This window comes from Palaemon carinicauda, chromosome 44 (genome assembly GCF_036898095.1).
Source record: "Palaemon carinicauda isolate YSFRI2023 chromosome 44, ASM3689809v2, whole genome shotgun sequence".
In the NCBI taxonomy this organism is placed as follows: Eukaryota; Metazoa; Arthropoda; class Malacostraca; order Decapoda; family Palaemonidae; genus Palaemon; species Palaemon carinicauda.
The window spans coordinates 3,765,765-3,785,764 of record NC_090768.1 but is presented as its reverse complement, the minus strand read 5'-3'; the positions used below and the strand labels follow the sequence as shown (position 1 = coordinate 3,785,764).

At 35.0% G+C, this 20,000-nt stretch overlaps 1 protein-coding gene across 1 annotated transcript in view; it reads left to right on the top strand.

The window, feature by feature from the left end:
- The window catches only part of LOC137634112 (uncharacterized), a 22,129-nt gene that overhangs the window by 764 nt on the left and 1,365 nt on the right, over positions 1 to 20,000 (top strand). The window contains exons 2-4 of the mRNA XM_068366335.1: positions 6,955 to 7,160; positions 10,752 to 10,874; positions 18,751 to 19,950. Of these exons, the coding sequence (XP_068222436.1) occupies positions 6,957 to 7,160; positions 10,752 to 10,874; positions 18,751 to 19,950 (1,527 nt within the window). The 5' untranslated portion in view covers positions 6,955 to 6,956. The remainder of the gene's footprint in view (positions 1 to 6,954; positions 7,161 to 10,751; positions 10,875 to 18,750; positions 19,951 to 20,000) is intronic.

Genomic DNA, 20,000 nt, shown 5'->3' with positions numbered 1-20,000 from the left:
CCTGAGCCCCACTTGACTTTATATGTCTTCGCTGTTGGAGATCAAAGGAACATTTCACTCTTCTTTACATTACGATTTGATAAACAAAGACACATAAGCACTGACTTTGGTCATTAATACCATCAAAATTTTCTAATCAAATCCTTCTTATAAACATGTTTGAAGAGTTACTATTAAAAGTCAGCTGACGACCGGGATCTTTTACGGCACTTTCCCATATTAGGGTGTAGTCTTCTTTGCCCTGCCCCGGTTGCTAGGGTGCTTGTCCTTATCTATGATTCCGATTACAGCAATATTGGCGGAAGAACAGCAAATTGCTAATTTATCATGTTTCGAATCTTAATAGTAATTCCAAGAAAATATTTCTCGAAGCTTAGTTCTCTAGAAATATTTACCAATTTTTTTATGGTTTCTTTGTTCTCTTTTGTTTACTGGATCTTATTCGATTTCGTTCTCATCTAAGAAATCTTTGAATATCACAATCAGCTTCCTTTCTAATCTAAAAAATCTATGGAATTTTCACTTCATATAAAGTATCTTTTTCCCCCCTTTTTATCGTCGATGGCCATTGTTTTTGTTCACGAATGCATTAAGAAATCAATCAATCTATTCTTTGTCATTCACATCTCTCATGTTAACTGAAATTATTGAATAACTATTTTTTTGTTTCCATTGAGACACTTGGATAAAAAAGACAAAATAACTTGGACATGTAGTTGTTAAAATCATGGTATTAAAGCATGACAGAGAGAGAGAGAGAGAGAGAGAGAGAGAGAGAGAGAGAGAGAGAGAGAGAGAGAGAGAGAGTGATATTCAACTAAATACTTGCTAATAAAAGTAGCAGAGAAGCTTGTATTAATTCGTGGAAAGGTTTCACTTACCGGTAAATATATCCATGATGCGTTTACTCAAGGCCGTCTTTAGATATCCTATTGATATGCGTCGTCGCTCTCGAAAAAATTGACGGCTAGCTTGGCTCCTTTGAAACCTTTTAACTTCTTCAGGATTTGTATCGACGATGTATTTGGGCTCACTGGAGGACAAAGAAGCAAATTTTTTAATTAAAAAAAATTACAAAAAAAAAAAACACTTTTTTTTACCAATATCTGAATTATATGTATATAAAAATTTTTTGCTAATGTTGTATTTGTAAGAGAAACAAATGTCAACCACTTTCAATCTTGAGATTGAGGGTTGTGAATTATTATTTTACTGCTAAACAAATGATTTGATTATCAAGATGGAAAACATACCTTGTTAGTGTAATAGATGATACTGCTAGTTCAAGAATTCGAACAGTATGGAACTTATGTATAAACTGGATCATACAAATACATAACTCATTTTAAACAAGAAAAACTGTGTTTTGAAGAAAGAATTATAATGTACAAAATGTGGTTATTGTAGCGTCTTTTCCCTTTTGGAATACTTTTTAAAATATTCTCCCCTTTATAATAAAGAGAAAGGGTCTGACTATTTATTGTCACACTCGAAGGGAGAGGGAGTTGTCATACCCTAATGAGAGGGAGGTACCCCGAGAGGTACACTTGGAAAGTACACTCTCCCACAAATTGCCCAACCAGAGGATTGTAGTTAGGAGAGGGTGGGGGAGTGGGAAGGGTTGATTCTGTGTGTGTGTGTGTGTGTGTCTAAATATTTAGCCATCCTTTTGACGGCTCGAGTACACTAATATACCATATTACAGAATGAGAGTTGTATTACTATTGGCCCAAATCTTAAAATGTTTTAGAGCATAAAAGGTAATTATAACTAGAGTAAAAGAATCCCTGAACTAGTGACACAATTACAGTATGTACACAAGCTTCACTGACCTTTAAGCAGTGAAATCTTATACCTTAAGATATCTTGAATATTTTATAGCATAAAAGTTTGGTTCAAATGTCTCCCTCCACATTCCGTAACTTAATAAGATATTCGTCACCAATGAATGACCTTGCGTTGAAATCGAAATCTCATTCTACTCTACAACCCAATTAAAATGGACTGACGTAATTGTCGTTACATGAACTGTGATTAAACTACAGAATCCTATTAAGAAATAAGCGTATTATGTGTAAACTGTGTATTTGGGGGTATTTCCGTCATGTTTCAACTCTCTCATTTTAGTAAAATGATAACTTCTTCATTTTTACTCACGACTGTTTTTATCGGTAATATTTTAGTGATCGCTTGTAAAAATAATAACCTATGGTAGAACATTCATTTTTACAGAGACTATTCTAATACAATATTAGATTTATAAACGTCAAATTAAAGCTGTTAAACAGATGGAATTATTTGCATATCAAAAGAAACAAAAATGATCAAATACGCTGAAAATGAAAAATGACCAATAAAGGTATGCATGACACGGTATTAATTTAATCAAAGATCTATAGCAAAAGTGAAGGAGTTTAAGGGCTGTGCTGAATTCATCCCGATATTTATCTTAAACCATTGAGAGGCTTACGGGCCCCCTGAAACCCCAAATTGGTGCTGGCGTTGCAAAATTAAGCTGGCCTTATGCAAACACATGTTCGTCCTCGTAAGAACATAAGTGGATGGCATCCCTGCCAGGGACTCTGTCAGGGTTAGGAACCCCTTTCGGCTTTCATTATTAATAAAATTAGTGTACGCGACCCGTCAAAAATGAACGATAATATTTAGATAAATGTGCACACACACGCAACACCCCCTCTCACTAGGGTATGACTATTCCGTTTCCCGATACCCGAGGGATGGGGAGAGACCAAGTAGTTATACGTCTAGCAATGCCCCTGTGCGGGACCGGAAAGATATACATGTACACATACACACACACACACACGCACACACACACACACACACACACATATATATATATATATATATATATATATATATATATATATATATATATATATATACAGAGCCAGATACTTACGTTTTATTATATAAGGGAGATGAGGAGATTTACCAGTCCAATTATTTAAGCTCGACTCTTACACAGAAGACCGAATAAATTCATCCGGGAAAAATATAATATACAATAAATCTAATGAAATAATAGTCATATAGTAAACATAAGATGCAAAAATAAAATGAGGTAAAAATCTGTTACAAAGAGATTTTTAAATTTTATCTATGACCAATATGCAATCTTGCTAAAATTACCTCTGTCGTTTTATTCTAAAGTTACAGTGGCCCTCAGTAGTAAGGAAAGTGAAAAGGCCATAGTGAGTCAAGCAGAAATAGAAGGAATACAATGAAGGGAAAAATACTATTAGCAAAAGTAAGAATATTAATGTTAAGAAGACAGCTTCGGCCACAGGAGCTGGATTTCGACGATTTCGAACGCGTAAAATTAGCTCTAAGGTCTAAAATATTCTTCAGACCTTGAGGGTCAACTCAACCTTTCTCCTTCTCATTTCTTATCCGGGAAGCAACGTGTGAATAGTGAAGCTAGAATGTATATTATTATTATTATTATTATTATTATTATTATTATTATTATTATTATTACAAGCTAATCTACAAATCTGGTTTAAAAAGTAGGCTGTTATCAGCCCAAGGGCTCCAAGAGGGAAAATGATCCAGTGAGGAAAGGAAATAACCTACAAGATAAATTAATTTTATGGAAGTCATATTCTAATTCAGTAACATTTACGTATGCAATCAACTGGATTGGATTTATGAATTATGGTTATACAGCACGACGCTGGAGCCTGGCAGGCAATTCTTTAGTTACATTATGAAGTAAAAATTAGAAGATGTTTGATAGCAAGATATAAGAAAGAAAGCGGGGACAGAGGGAAATAGAAAGGTATCAAGAACGCGTAGATAGGGCCGAAGAAAAGCTGCAGAGACCCTTAAATAATGCCTACAGTACGCCGCATGAGGTGCACTGACGGCACTACCCCCTACGGGAATGCAAGCAACTGTGAATCATTAAAAAAAGGCAAGTCTGTGACCTAGTTTCTAGTCACTAATATTGCAACATAAGAAATACCTTGTAGTTACGACCTTCGTTTTTCAGGAATTTGATTTACTTATCAATTCAACATCATGAGTTGCGTGTAACGCCTCATTTTTTCAGCATTCGATGCTAATAAATTCATGTAATGAATGTATTAACTTCACAATATACTGTTAACATTAACATAATTTACAACGGGAGCTTATCGAGGAAGAGAAAAATATCTTTATTTCTTTTCGTATTCTTTTAATATTCATTTTCCCAATCCTCCCTTTTTTGTCTTTATTGATAATACATCTAAACTGGGCTATCTTGTTTTCAAGTTCTTTGACGCGAATGTTGAATTGATGTTAACATGAACTCAGTCACTGATTCCATTTGCTAATACCTAAACGATAGTTTAGCCTTCATCATATACGAGAAGGGGTGGAGGAAAACGGTAGAGGTAACATTCCACCAAAGGGAAGTATTTTTAGCACTGCAGGATATTCCTTCGGTATTCCTTATTTCAGAAGGTCGAGTTGATGTTTCAAAAGGAATTTGGAGTTTTATCATACGAAACCACAAGGATATAACTAAGTGTCCATGAATAAATTTTCTTTTTTCATATTTGCGTGATTTTTACATTTATTTTTTTGTATTTAGTTGAAAAAAAAAAAACCGTTTACATTTACATTTACAACCCAAAAATTTCACCCAGTTAACCCAGGGTTTGGTTTTAGAGCTGTTTATGGCATGTCTCCGCCCCTTCTGCCAGTTTCCTAATGAAATAACTCATACTTAATGGCTGTTACCTTATGCCTTACTACCTATTTCCTTTTAAGGTGAAATGCACGTCACTTACGAAGGATATCTTACACCAGTTTAATAGTAGAAATCTTTTATGTATTCGCACAGGAAATCTCTAATGCCAAACATCTAGTTTCTTCTAGTATTTCATCCCTGCTTGTCTAAGAATATCTTAATCGTTACTGTCATAACTCTACTTGCAAATCTTAAACGTTACCAGATTACTGTACTGATTTATTTACTAAAAGTGTGATGACTGATAACAATTTTTTTGCTACTTATGCGATGTCTTATTTTACAACAATGTTTTAAAAGATATGCTCATTTAATTCAAGAAAATAGCTATCTCATGGTTTTGCTTTTGGTGTCAGCGATGTCATGCCTATGAATAATATAATTTCCCAGTTGCTACTTGAGAGAGAGAGAGAGAGAGAGAGAGAGAGAGAGAGAGAGAGAGAGAGAGAGAGAGAGAGAGAGAGAGAGAGAGAGAGAGAAGGGTCATGAGTCAATATTAACGATTTACTGGAACTTGGGTTGACTGACCTCGCAGTGCCGGTTGTCGGGCAGGGCCACGCGGCCGAACCAGGTCCCAAATTAGGAATTCATACTCGGTAAGGAATCTTCTGTTTCCCTTTTCGACCTCTTTCTTCTCTTAACAACAATATATATCTTTTTTTTTTCTTTACTATAATTTGGTTTATGTTTTTAGTATGCTTTCCAGTATAACATTACCCAAGCTTCCTTTGTTATGCGGTGGTTGTGTCGTCTAAAGATTTCGTCTTAAGATTTTCTTGCAAATGTTTTGTTCAAACCGTCTCTGGCCTTGACTGACAGGAAGACTTGGACTTTTACTTAATTCTAAAGGAAGAAGTTATTGATTTCTAAGAAAATTATTCTCTCTATTTACTTATAATATAAACCTAATGAAATATCTGTCTTGTGGTTATATCTACAAAATTCATGTTTACTTAAACAGTCTCTTGACGCAATACAGTAAATAGGCTTTAGTGATATGGAGTTTATCTTTAATTCTCTTATCAAGTGCCGCAGTAAAGACTCCAGCTTTGTACCTATACCATTGCCAGTAAGTCAGTAAGAAGTTCCCAGTCTCGTCCTCTCTTCTCGGAAATAGTCCCTGTTGCCGCTTTTGCTTTAGCCTGCCAGTTTCTCCTATCGATTAACGTCCTCACAAGAGATTTATTCCGCACCAGGTAAGAAACAATAACAAGGGACCCTAGCGAGGAGAACAAGAAAATATACGACAGACAATAACCGTACATTCCACCTCAGAGATTTCTTAACTAGAATATTCATCACAATTTTATGATATTGTACTAAAAGTTTATATCTTCACGAGATAATGATGGTATTATATACCAAATCTAAATTTACATGTTTATCAGGAAAACTTAAAATCAAGATATTAACGTCCATTCTTAGGGAGTTCATAGGAGTCTTTAATTTCCTTTGTAGGAATATGTTATCTTGAATGTTAAAAAGGGCATAACAGAGTCCTGTTATACATAAATAGGGAGACAGAGGAATATTCTATGTGCTTTCAAAGATGTCATTACCCGACACATCTGTGTACACAGGTATTCTGCCCCGAATAAAAAGCTTTCCTCTTCAGAGCTTCGAAATATACAACGTAATAAGAGCATGATGTAGAAAGTAGTTTCAATGTGCTGTCTATGTTACTGCAGCACCATCTTTCCAATTACAAATAGGACAGTGGAGTTAAGATAACGTGAGCAATTCTAAATATTCTTATTTTTTCCATAATACTGGGAATAATTCCAATAACTTCGAAAAACTATTTTTAAAGCATAATAACAGTTTACGACCATATGGAGAGGAAAACAAATTCCATAATGGCATCTACGTTACTAATATACAACCCTCCTTACAATAGATACTAAAAAGGAAAAGTTTTTTTTACTAAAATGGTCCAGTGCAAACTTGTGAGACTTTTTTTTTTTTTTCGTATATTTTGTCTTTATGCCAGAAGCTATGGTCTAATGAACTGAAACTAGAGGCTTCATATCTCTTGTCCAATATAATCAATACTTTCAATAAGAACAAAAAAGTTATTTGGGTAAATAATAAGAAATGATAACGTTCTTATAAGAGCTGCTATTATCATTGTTTGAACAGAACTATGTTTTCCCAAGTAAGCCATTAAATTCTTACCTTAATTTGATTTCTTCCAGAAATGCCAGCACCATCGAATCCTCCAGGGGCAGCGCTCGCTCAAAATGAAGTGTCCCCTCCGGAGGAATACTTTAGAGGAGTTTCCACTTTATGTCGTCGTATGTTGGATGATATGTCAGCTGTCAAGGAGTCCTTTGGCGACAGCTGGAATGAACTTGATTATCATCAGCAGTGTAGGGTCATCGACCAAGCCATTGTAGATGAGGTCAGAGATTTTCTTATATTCAAAGACATTTCATCTCCTCCTAAAGACATTTACTGTAATAAAAAAAATACTGAAATATTAGGCAATTGGAGAATATACAGTATACAATAGTGATCACTAACATGTTAGTTAATGTTTGACCATTTTGTCTCATCGTATTTTTAAGTCTTCTTTATAAACCTTACACGTGTTTTTACAATCTTCTCACCTTAAGATGAAATGAATTTTAAAAGAAACAGTATCTATAATACTTTTATTAAGTATAAAGTGATGAAGCTCTACAATATTTAGTAATTTTACGTAGTTTGACTTATGGCTTAATGAAAAATCTAAATTCAAAATCATCTTGATTTCTTCCAATAAATTCAAAGTTCTATCAATAGCAACAGTCCCTTACATTTCAGAATCTTTCAGTGACTTGGTAATACTATAAAATCTTTTAGAATGATCTGATGGGTTGGGAAAAGTTTATCCTTACACCTGTCCAGAATCTTTAATGTATTTTCTAACTTTACCGAATCATTCCATTAAAAGAACAGACAAAGAAACTATCATGAGACTTCGCGTTGCTACTTTTGATGTGAAAATTCTTGAAGCTCATGCTAATTGTGTATATTATAAAACAAGAAATATTTCACAAGTATTTTCAAACAATGAAAGGGATTTTTTTAAAAATATTCTGCTCTGGGTTAGCATAACTGAAAAAGAAAAGGTATCGTATTGCAAAGAAAAAGTAGAAACCTACTAAAATGCGATGGTTAATGGTTTTTAGAACTTACAGTACTACCTACGAAATGAATCAGTTGTGTCAAACCTATCTTCATCTAATACTTTAACTATAAAATCTAGTTTTTCAATCGATGCCAGCTGAGTGGAAGAAGGTGAATATTTTGGTGAGACTAGTGATTTTTGCTATTCTTAACCTTTAATAGTACGTAATGTGATTATTGAGCATTACCGTCTACACTGTTACATATATTGCAGTGATTCACTACCTCCTCACCTCAAATATAAAAATAAGTTGTTGACGATTTTTGCAGGGATCTAGAATGAGCCACAATGTCGTGCAGTCAATAGTGCGTGAAGCTGATATCAAGCAAAACTAATAGTTTGTTGTTTAGCTGACCTCCCATCGTCCTCTGTTATCGTGTTTTTCCTGCTATACATTACTTCCCTTTAACTCCTGAACATTCAAGACAAAAGTATCTGGTTGCAGTTGTCTATCTGGAAGAAAAGAAAACCTTATTGATACAGGGGTATCAATCTACACAATTGTTGTTGGATATTTCGTTCTTGTTTCAGCAAATGTCACTACATATTCTAGTGAGAAGGAAATAAGGGGAAATTGCTAAGAAAGCTAATACTGAATATCAGAAACTCTTATAGCTAATATGACTGCAGGTACCTGGAAAAGTGCAATGGAAATATTCTTAAATAAAACCACATCATTTGCTTTCAATACCTCAAGTCAAACATTCCCATGATTAGCACTTTTGTTAATTGTGAGGTCGCTTTTGTTACCTTTATTACAACCATTCTGTGGGTCCAATCTGGAGTCACAATAAAGAAATATCACTGAGCAAAAAATCCAGGCTTAGCACTGTTGAAAAGAAAGAGAACTTTTTCCTTTAAAGAGAGTTATTCAATAATTATTCTATGTTAATAAACGCTCTGTTCCTTTCTTGCTACTCCTAATTTGCATGTACTTTATACAATTTCTTTCCTTCACACTCTCTAAACCTGCATGGATACCAAGCAACTGGCTTCAACTAATACAGTGAAAGGTTTAAAGGTTGCTCATGAATGTCCTAGAGACTGACCATATGGACATATAAATACAGTACGATCAGGGCCCAAAACTCCTCTTTATCAAACTAGGACCAGGAAGGGTCAAGCATATCCTTAGTTCAAAAGGCTGGTAAGCTTGCAGACACGACTAAAAACCATCGAGCTGGAACACTAATCGAACTCCCGTCCAGCAGATTGTTGAACAGGAAATAGACAGGAAAGTTTCCATCAAGCTACCATATCCCTTAAAATACTTTCAGAACGAAAATATTTAAAGGAACAATTAGAGTCTTAGCAATTCTGACTAAAAATTTTAAAGCACAACTCTATATAAAGTAAATAGAAAAATTTTCAGTCAATTCCGTGACAAACATTTTCAAATCTCTTAAACTAGGATTGATATGGGAAGTCCAACCTAACGTAATAGAGCCCTTATTCTAGCTGTCAAACTCCCTTTCAAGAGTCTTGATTCTAATTTCAAATTCATCTCGATCATTGCATATAGTCACACCCGAATCAAAATTTGCCGGGCTAAATAAATACTCATTTTGAATGTCTCCATGTAAACTACTCTAAATGGAGATTTCTTTACCAATTCCAGCAAATCACAAACTTGGTGTTGACTTCTTGCAAAATAAATTTAGCTTTAACAAGCCAATGGATATCTTTCCTATACATACAGTTAAAAAATATTTCATGTTTTGGGTATGCAGGGCATTGTATTACAATGAAACACTTCCTACCTACCTCATGGTGGAGGGCATATTTATTGGTCAATCCGAAAGCAAGGTCCATACCAAAGAATAAACTCTGAGGACAAGATTAACCTTGGAAATTCTTAGGCCATCAGACGTTTGTGAAACATGATAGGCGAATGGTTCTGGTAAATCAATGTGTTGTATTTATAAAACAACTCTAATTTTTTGTCTTACAGATTCATTTTATCTTTTGTATATTAATTTCTTCCATTTGACTGTTTAGTCCTAGTTATGTTTCAGTGTCAAAAAGTTTTGTTTTATATCCTACATTATGAATTTCTTACTGCATGAGCATAACTGAGTGACATTGGTGTTTACTGTACCTACAGCGTATTTAAGTGTCCGTTAAATCCCAGGTACCTGCTATATACATACATATATATATATATATATATATATATATATATATATATATATATATATATATACAGTATATATATATATATATATATATATATATATATATATATACATATATATATACAGTATATATATATATATATATATATATATATATATACATATATATATACTGTATATATAAGCATGCATATATGTGTATACACATATACATACATATATACCTACACACATCCCTTCACACATTTTCTTTCACAATACACCAGTTTTCAATTTAGAGGGAGTAATACCGGACGGGTACAACCTTCTGATTGCCTAGCAGCTCTAAGGTGAGACTGCTAGCCCTCACACCCAATTTTTCTTTACCCTAAAGTCATTGTTACCCATTTACAGTGACGTCTTCACATCGTTAGCCAATATATATATATATATATATATATATATATATATATATATATATATATATATATTGTGTAGGTGTTTGAAACATGTTTAAATTAATAAACAAAGTTGAAGACCTAAAAACAATCTAGTAATTTTTCACCAGTCAATGTTTCTGAATCAAATACTGTACTGAATATATTTATGGATGCATCAGTAAAATCTAAATGTCTTTTTAGATAATTTACAGGTTTCAGTTTCTGGTATAATGATGTAAACCTAAAAGTTTATCTTAAATTTTCAGGAAACAGTGAGGAGATATGAAAGCGGTGGTGCAATAGGACCAGAGTGTGAATATTTCCCGAAGCTAAAACTACCAACTGGTCAAAAAGTGGTCTGCGATGAAACACTAACAGCAAGAGGATTTGTAAGTTTCTCTCAACCTTTAATTCTTTAAAGTTATTAGTAGAAATTGAAAAGATGACATGGGGAACATTTGAGCCTACTATATAAGATGTATTATTATTTTTTTTCTGGTGTGCAGCGTTGCTACCTCAGTAAACCTTTCTCTTTCTTATCTCGTCTGCGATTAAAAATACTCCCCTTTGATCCTTTATGTAAAATTGATTTCTTATGCTAGGATACTGATTTTGGTATCATTCCATGCAAGAAAACACTTATAACAGCACTGTTTATGTCAACTTTACACAGAAATTTAGTATTTTCTGGGATGAATCAAAGGTTGCATTTGTTGCCAAATAAAAAGCAAGAATTTTACTTTTCACTAAGCTACTAGCACGAGAATTAGTGCAAAAGTTGTCCAATAAGAGGATATTCTTGGAGTGTTCAAGACTATTTCCTCCTTTCTTAAAGTCAGTATTCACTAGTGTAAGCAGAAGGTGAACGTTACTGCAGTTTTCTAGGTACTCTCTTCTGCACCATGCAAAATTGGCAAGTGTAACATTTTGCAATGTCCACAGTTATATAAATTTTCTCAAAAAAGTTAAAATTAATGTTTCCAGTAGACATTTGACACAATAATGCATTTACACACTTTGATTCTCTCTAAACTCCTAGCAAACATTTTTCCGTGTACAAAGCTATTTTGCTGATGGTAAAATAGAACTATCTCGTTTCATGCACAGAACAAATTTGGATAAGTTTCAATTAATACTAAAACAAGAACTGTATGAACATCTCTGCAAAATACAACATCATCTTGAATTTGCCATTGACGTAAATTATTCTAATTTTATGACGGAACTTAAAATTTCCCAATCACCTATCCAGTTAACGCCTTGTGGAAAACTTCAATCCAGCAGGACCAGCTCGACCAACTTCACACTTTTATAGGTTTTCAATCAATCGAGGCTCAAATTTCTTGAACATAAATCAAAATAATGCTTCCATCCCTTTCTCTACGCTTTCTTCTAACAACAGTTTTATCAACACTAAATGCAATGTTGAAAATTCTCTCTTAATCTATGAGTCAGAGTTTGAGCCCCACTCAAGCCCAATAGCTTATAGTACTGTAGTTTCCATAACCTCACTTTCTTGTGAGCTAGGGGTGGCGAGTGGGGTTTGAGCAAGCGTATAAATCAACATGCTGATTTATCAGCAGTAATTGGTTAGCTCTCCACGGTCCTAGTTCAGGGCTACATTCCATAATTCAATCCAATAAAATTCAACTGCTCTAAAATTTGTTGGTCAAGGGCTCCCTGACTTTCAAGCAGCTCTGCAATATCCTCCTTATCTGCCTCCTATTTATAAATCTAGCCCTGTGCAACAACCTAAAATGTTTTAATGGATATACTTGACTAAAGAGAAGTAAATGATATCATGTTGGAATTTAGTCTATACGACCTTACAATCCTTGAATTATAGGAAAATTTCTTCTTCCCAATAAATAAAGTATTATTAACCATCTTTGATAATACTCCTCTTGAACATTCTTCACGCCTTCTTGATGATGTAGCTTCTGTCAAGAATCTAGTGCTTCAGGGTATCTAGGAACACCTTAACATCCTCCTTAATAAGACTACCTTCTCACCAGATGTTAGTAAGTGAGCATAGGCGTGGTTTTTAAAACAATGAACCATCCTGGATTGTAACAACAGTATAGTCGAAATTATCAAACAAAGCTAATGACTTTATTCTCATCACCTAGTTGGAAATGCTGGTCTGCTTCATTTATGTCCTAGACAAAGATAAATAGATATTCTTTACCTCCTACATGAATATGGTTGTACATCTCTGTGACCTTCTTGATACACACAATTAACATAGCTTACCTATTGTGGCATTGACCTTAATCTGATGGATCACAGAAATAAAACGATTGACTCGGTAAATCATTGTATGTCTTAGTAGAAATTTGGCACTTTGGCCTTCATTACTTATCCGCACATCATGTCCAATTTTACCTCAGGATCCCCATTCCAAAGCACTATCCTAAGTAGCAGTTAAGCAACAACCACTTGCAGTATGGATAATGCATAGAAAATATTACTCAGCCTTCTACATGTATTTAAATTTTAATAAATCTAGTTCCAATTGTTCATTTAAAATCACAACGGTCAATTTGTAATCCACGGAAGATTCACAAAAAATTGGTTATTTAAAATTCTCCAGAAATTTTGCAATGGCAGCTGCAAATCTGAACAGATCAGAAAAGGATATTTTTTTACGATAAAGGCTTGTTAATGACTGAAACAATACCAAAGATTGAGTGAAGTATCAGAAAATCAAATGAAAACAACATTCATATTCCTCCTAGCATACAATGCAGCTATACAATGGAGTCCCTAGCGTTTAGCTTTTCTAATACGGCATACTTAATTGTTAAAGTATTTTGGTGGAGAAAAATTCGGTGACCAACTACCAACACACTACCCTAGAATTTTATTACTAAAATTAATCATTTTCAAATTCACCTGATGTTTATAATGCTTCTTTTGTAGCCCAATATTAAAAATTTCCAGTTTCCCTTCCTTTCAGTAGGCTTAGGCCTCTATTACAGTATTGAGATAATCTTGAGGCTAATGGCAATAACCTCTGCTTGTGTATGCCGCAGCCCCTTCGTTTTTTCACTCTCTTGGTCGCAAATAAATCCCTATCCTCTTAGCATCACTAGTCAGTAGATGAAGAGGGGACCATGTACTGTATATGAACAAGTGGGTATAAAGATAATAAATTTCCTCATCAAAATTTCAATGACACTCCCCTGATGCTCATAATGCCAATTTCCTCACACTGATGGAGGTGGGTCAGCAAAGCAAACAGATAGGAAATATAATATCAAATTAATAAACCCACTAGCAGCTGAGAATCACCACTTGGCCTAGTAACACTGTAATCAATCGTCACCAAATGAGGTGTGTTATAATTCATGACTCCTGATTGTGAACGAAATACAACCCTACTACCAAACTATACACTTCCATAAATTACCCAACACCGTATATTTTCAAAAGAAAACTCTAACACTATATGTAACTTAATCAAATTTACACATTTAAAGAAAATTATCATTTAAATTCACACCCCTGCAGCTAATATGGCACCCAAAGACCAGCAATCTTAATAAGAAAAACAAGTTTCTTAAAGATAATGTTTAGCGAAGACAGACTTTGTACGCCTCTGACATGTCATATCATGAACCCTAACCTTCACATGATTTGAATCTAATTCTTTGTGTGTACTCGAGACTAAAAACTTTTGAAAAGAAATGGCAGCATTTTTGGAAAAAGCACAATACTGAATTCTAACTCACAAAACAAATTAAGAACCTTTCCAATGTAGTTCAATGATGCATTTATTTTATGCTAAACCCAAGAGTAAAGAGTCCTACCTGTGAGATCTTTAACAGAAAGACCTTAAAGTGTTAAAATTAGAACAGTTTAAATATTGTAATTCTACACTTAGATTCCAAAAATCATGCCGAGAAAGGAAGATTTGTCAACAATAAAAGTCCTAAGTACACCTACAATAATACCCAAAGCAGATAACTCCAAGCTTAGATGCTCAGATACAGTATACATCATTATTCTATAGAAATGAACAGTTTTTTTCGTAAAAAACAAAATGCAAAAAATGCATGTCATTGAAATCTTCGTTGATTTGCACCAATCAAAATAAACCTTCCAGTTCCTTAATACAGATTATTAGTAAGCTCTCTCTTGGAACCTACTATATATCAGACAAAATAGAAGTCCTTGAAAACCCTTTGTTTCAGAGAATAAAGTAGACAGTTTACCTGCAATTACACGTAGTGTGTATGGGTTTGGGTGTAACGACCTTAAAACCTGTTGTCTAAGAAGATTGGTTTTGTACAGCAACCTCCTTGGATGTTCCGACAACAGAGGCAACCAATCTGTAAGTTACTCTCTGTGCAGGTAAAACAGAGCCACAAAAGTCATCCTGCTGTTCACAGACATTCCGTCCTTGTTTATCATAGCTCAAATAATAGAGAAAGGAGGAAAAGCTTATAGATCCATATTTGATCAGTCCTGTAACAGGACTGAAGTATCTGGAACATGTGAGCAAAACACTTCTACCTGTTGTTGAGTGATGTCGCAAACATATTCACATTTGGTCTTCGCCACCAATTCTATATTTATAGACACACTAAAGGATACAGAGACCATTCATTTGGGAAAAATTTGTCTGTAAGAATTTTTAATCTGTTTTACCTATGATGTTCAATCACCCTGGAATAAACAGGAGGAAGGACTATTTTTCTCAATTTCGTCAAGTCAATATCCACTATCAAAGGTAGGGATTCTAACATTGTTACCCCTTTTCCGAATATACTATACAGTAAGCCAATGCAGTTGTGTTATCTGAAAACACACCCACAAACTTTCCCATTACCAGCAACTCTTAAGCCTGAAGTACCTAGTTCACTTGTAAAAGTTCCATGCAATTAATATGAAGAGTTGATTGTCTTCGAGCACTTCCCTAATAGATGGAAATGATCTAGAGTTGTGCCCTATCCATCCTGTGATGTATCCCTGAATTGAGAGATGTCTGAGCCCCTCACACCCAAGGACAATCCCTGGTATAATTGACGAGGATCATCCCACCGATTCAGTAGTTAAAGTTGGTTATGTATCACTGGAATACAAATTTTGTCTAGATTGGATCCCCTGGTCAATTCAGATTGAGAAGATATGAGTTAGCTCTCATTTCTAAGCAAGCCATTATAATGAACTTTGCTAAAGAAGCCATTGTCCCTATCAGTCTTATCCACATCCAAATTGACATCGACTTGATTTTCTTGAACATTTCAAACATATGAAGAAAAGACTAAACTTTGTTCTCACGATTAAATTTGAAAAGGAACTGTTTTTATTACCATCCCCAAATATAGAATTTTCAGAGTTGAAATCAAAAGAGCCCTCTCCACAATGACACGGACTTCCAACTTTCCAGCTACCTGAGTAACAATACTTACTGAACCAGAATTTCTAACAAACTTCACAATTAGCCAGTTATCCAGGTACGAAGGAACTCTGATTCCCAGAAACATCCCCAATTTGGAAATGAGAGCTATCATCATGTTGAAGATTATGGCAGTAGTTCTGAGACCAAAAACACAGACACTTGAATTGATAAACCTTCAAACCATTCACAAAACATAGGATAAACCTTGAATTTGCTGAAGAGGAGTGTGAAAATACTCATTTGTCAAGCTATCAAAAACACACATTCTTTTTCTTTACTTCCCACATGACTGTCGAAGGTGCTTCCTTAAAAAAACAACTTGGGCTCATAGCATCCTCTTTTTCCAACTAGGATTGTAGCTTAAATAATAATAATAATAATAATAATAATAATAATAATAATAATAATAATAATAATAATAATAATGATGGATGAAAGATTTAGAACCAGTCTTCAACATCTCAATGCTTTGGGTACTAGTAAAAGCCCTGGAGATGGATTCAATAACTTTTTATCACATTCTTTCCTAAGAGTTTTACCATTGACAATTTGGCAAAGGCAATGGTTCCGTGGACAAGATTGGAGGAGAGAGGGAAAATTAACCCTCTTTGACCCCAGATAGAACCCATGTCAAGGGATGCAAGCTTTCCCATACCTGACAAAATTGGGAAAACCTTCCAATTACAGGATTCTGTTGGGAAAGACCATTATAGCGATCTTCTATAAATTTGATGAGTACTGTTGGCATTTCGGCCAGAATACCTGTTGGATCAAAATACTAATGGTCTACCAATTTTGAAATGTAGTAGTTACAGGATGATAGACCAAAATGAGAGTTATGAGGGAAGCGACATCTGAGCATATTTTGTGTTTCGGAGCCCACTGGCATCATCGTATTATTGATTCTAACCTTAAAGAATAAAGGACCCGAAATAGGGAAAGAAATCGAAGTGTTCCTGTGTACAAGACACTGTTCCAACCATAGTAGACGCTTGTTCCTACTCTTAACCTCTTAACCCCAAAATTCTCAAAGGTTAATGCTGCATTGGAAGACCCATTTGAAATAATTTTATATAAACAAGTTAAGCATCTTGATGACCCATAAACTTCTCTTATATACGAAACACTACAAAGGAGAGTATTTCAAGTATACCTGTATTTTCCAATTTATTATAAAAAAACAACATTTATAGTCAATTAGCTAAAAAAATATTAAAACATTTTATTTTGTTTACATCAACAATGGATTCAAGCAAATCAACTATTCATTAAAAATATTAGTCAATAGATTTGAGGGTGAAAAGGTTTTAACACCACATGGGGACTGAATAAGAAACTCCACTTGTTTATACTTGACCTAATAATTTATCGACTTTATCAATAAAAATTTTGTTGTGAAGTATAAATTACCTTATAGAGGACCATTAAGAGACAACTTATAAATAAAAATAAGCAGTATCAGAACTTACCCCACGCAAGTTCTTTCTATACCTTCCGGAAATAAGATTCCCTAACGATTAGATACATCAGAGACAAACTCTTCTTCTGTATTATAGTCATTTTCTTCTTCTTGGCTCGGTAAATCCTCCTAAAATGGTAAATATAGGCTTTCCTTTTTGTTTACTTCTAATGGTAACCTATGCACCATCGGCAAGGGACTTGTTTTGGCAGTAGAGGTACTAGAGCCTACATTAATGTCGTTAGTGGAAACTCTAGATGTGCTAGTGGCTGAACCTACATTAGACTGAGCTTACACAAATCTGAAACTGACCTGTCCTGTTCTATAGGAACCATACAATATTTTGCACCTTTAACATACAGTAGGTATAAAGCGGTTAATCATGAGTTAAAATTTCAGCAATCAGAAGGATATTAGAATCCAGTCTACCAGCACAATCATTTATCTGGGGCTCATAAAAAGAAGATTGCATCACAGGAATGAGTTTGTTTAGCAATAGAAGAGTCTGAAGCTCTCGAGAGTACAAAGCTCATGTAGAGACAATTGATTCCATCAATGCTGGAGCCATTAGAAGCCTTGCTGAACGGTGCACTAGATCCACCGCCTGGCAAGACTTGACGAGTTAGCATTGGGTTCTAAATAGGAAAGGCTAGGCTAGTATCACTGCCTTTGCCTAATGACTTTCGAGTCTTCTCAGATTCAACTAAAAAAGCAAAGGAGGTAAAAATCTTATAACCCTCATTACTACCAAACCTCAAAAATTCATCAATAGCTAGACATTATCATTCTCCTTGCTGGAATTAACTAGTCTAGACTTCTCTGGATTTTTCCCTGAACTAAACGTTAATTTCCTTTTACATTTAGAATCCAACAGGGTCAGCTACTATACCTCTTCTTAAGAGGAACAGTACAGTAAGTGATCATATTCTTCACAATAATTACCTAAATCACAATAGCCCATCAGGAGACAAAGAGAATGAAGATCATGATCTCCTAGTATTAACTGCCTTGCACAACTCTCACAGGACTTACAAACAAAACCAGAAGAAGACATCTATTATTAATGCTAATAAATCTATAGCAGGCACAGAAATATTTTATTAACCAAAATCGACGAGAAGGTGGAAAATAAAAAGGGGCTGCAGTGTACTCAAGCCAAAGTTATTGCCATTAACCACCAGATTATCTCAATACTGTATTAGAGTCCTAAGCTTACTGAAAGGAAACAAATGAGAAACTTTTAGCTTTCAGTTTTCACAAAAGAAACACTATGAACATCAGGGAAGTATCATAAAAGGAAATATCTCATTCTTTCAACTATGGATTTCTATGAATGAAATAATTTTCTTCATGTGTTCATATACTGTTTTCATCTATAAACTTTTCCTCCATTTTACAGTCCTGCAGCTGGAGAGATGAGCATTCAGCACCATTTTCTTGGCATACTAGATCCCAAATGGATTTAACACTTGATACACCACCAGACACTCCTACACATCCAAGTACTCCAACTGAAGCATCACATACAACTATAGAAGGTGAAGGACGGGTGATTCCAGGAGGTCGAGCCGTATACTCAGCACGCCCAGTATCTTTACCACGACCGCCTCGTTTTCGTTGGCACTATGATCCTCCAGATGGACCACCAGATCCTCCCTCAGTGGTTGTGGCAGCTCCTAAATCTGCAACGCTACCAACTGATATTGGCAGAGGCCCTCAAAAGTCTCCTCAGGCTATGAAGTACATGCTTATCAGAGGCAGAGGCGAAGAAAATGAAAAAGGGGGTATAATGGCTAAGATACGGGGTGTTGTCTCAGCCCTTACAGCTACATGCTTACCCCTTCGTGCTGCAACAGGTCCAACATCCCATTTGTCCATTCACAATGCATCTGAAGCAGGTGGAGAACCAGAGCTTAGACCACTAAGAGCACAGACTCAGTCCGCAAAATGCACAGCTAGTCAGATATCAGATCAAGCCTCTAGTAGAATAATTCCAAAACAATCAAGCATATTGTTAGACCCACAGAAAGGCTGCCACACTCCCTTTTCAACTATTACAGCAGATCCATCCCTATCAGGTTACATGTGTTCACTTCCTGATGATGAAGATGATGTACCATACACAGTTAATAATACACCACAGTATACAGTTTCAAACTGTGGTGACCTGTCTACAGTATCTCATGCGTCAACGATAAATACACAAGCTTCTGAAACTCAAGCAACACACAATTCAATGGCTAATCTAACTGACAGACATTCAGATAGCCATGCGTATTCTGCTGGTCTCGATCCCAGAAGCTTCACGTCTCCGACTGCTAGCCTCCCAACACCTATGCCTACTCCAACAACAGGAAACCCAAATAATCCTATGGACAACTTTCACAACTTGTGTACTTCAACTCCTATTCCTTCCTGTAAAGAGAAACACATAGCAGCTCGTCCAGTGCTTCAACAACCCGACCTTATCACAGATACACTTGACTCTAAAACGGCTGATATTGACTACAGTGGAAGAAAGTCACCAACATTTGATGAACAAAAATCTGATGATGAAGATAATGAACTATCAACACCATCCTTGACTTCAAATAGAGAGGTGAATATCTATCCTATACTTATGTCTGTTGTAAACGATTAGTTAAGTTA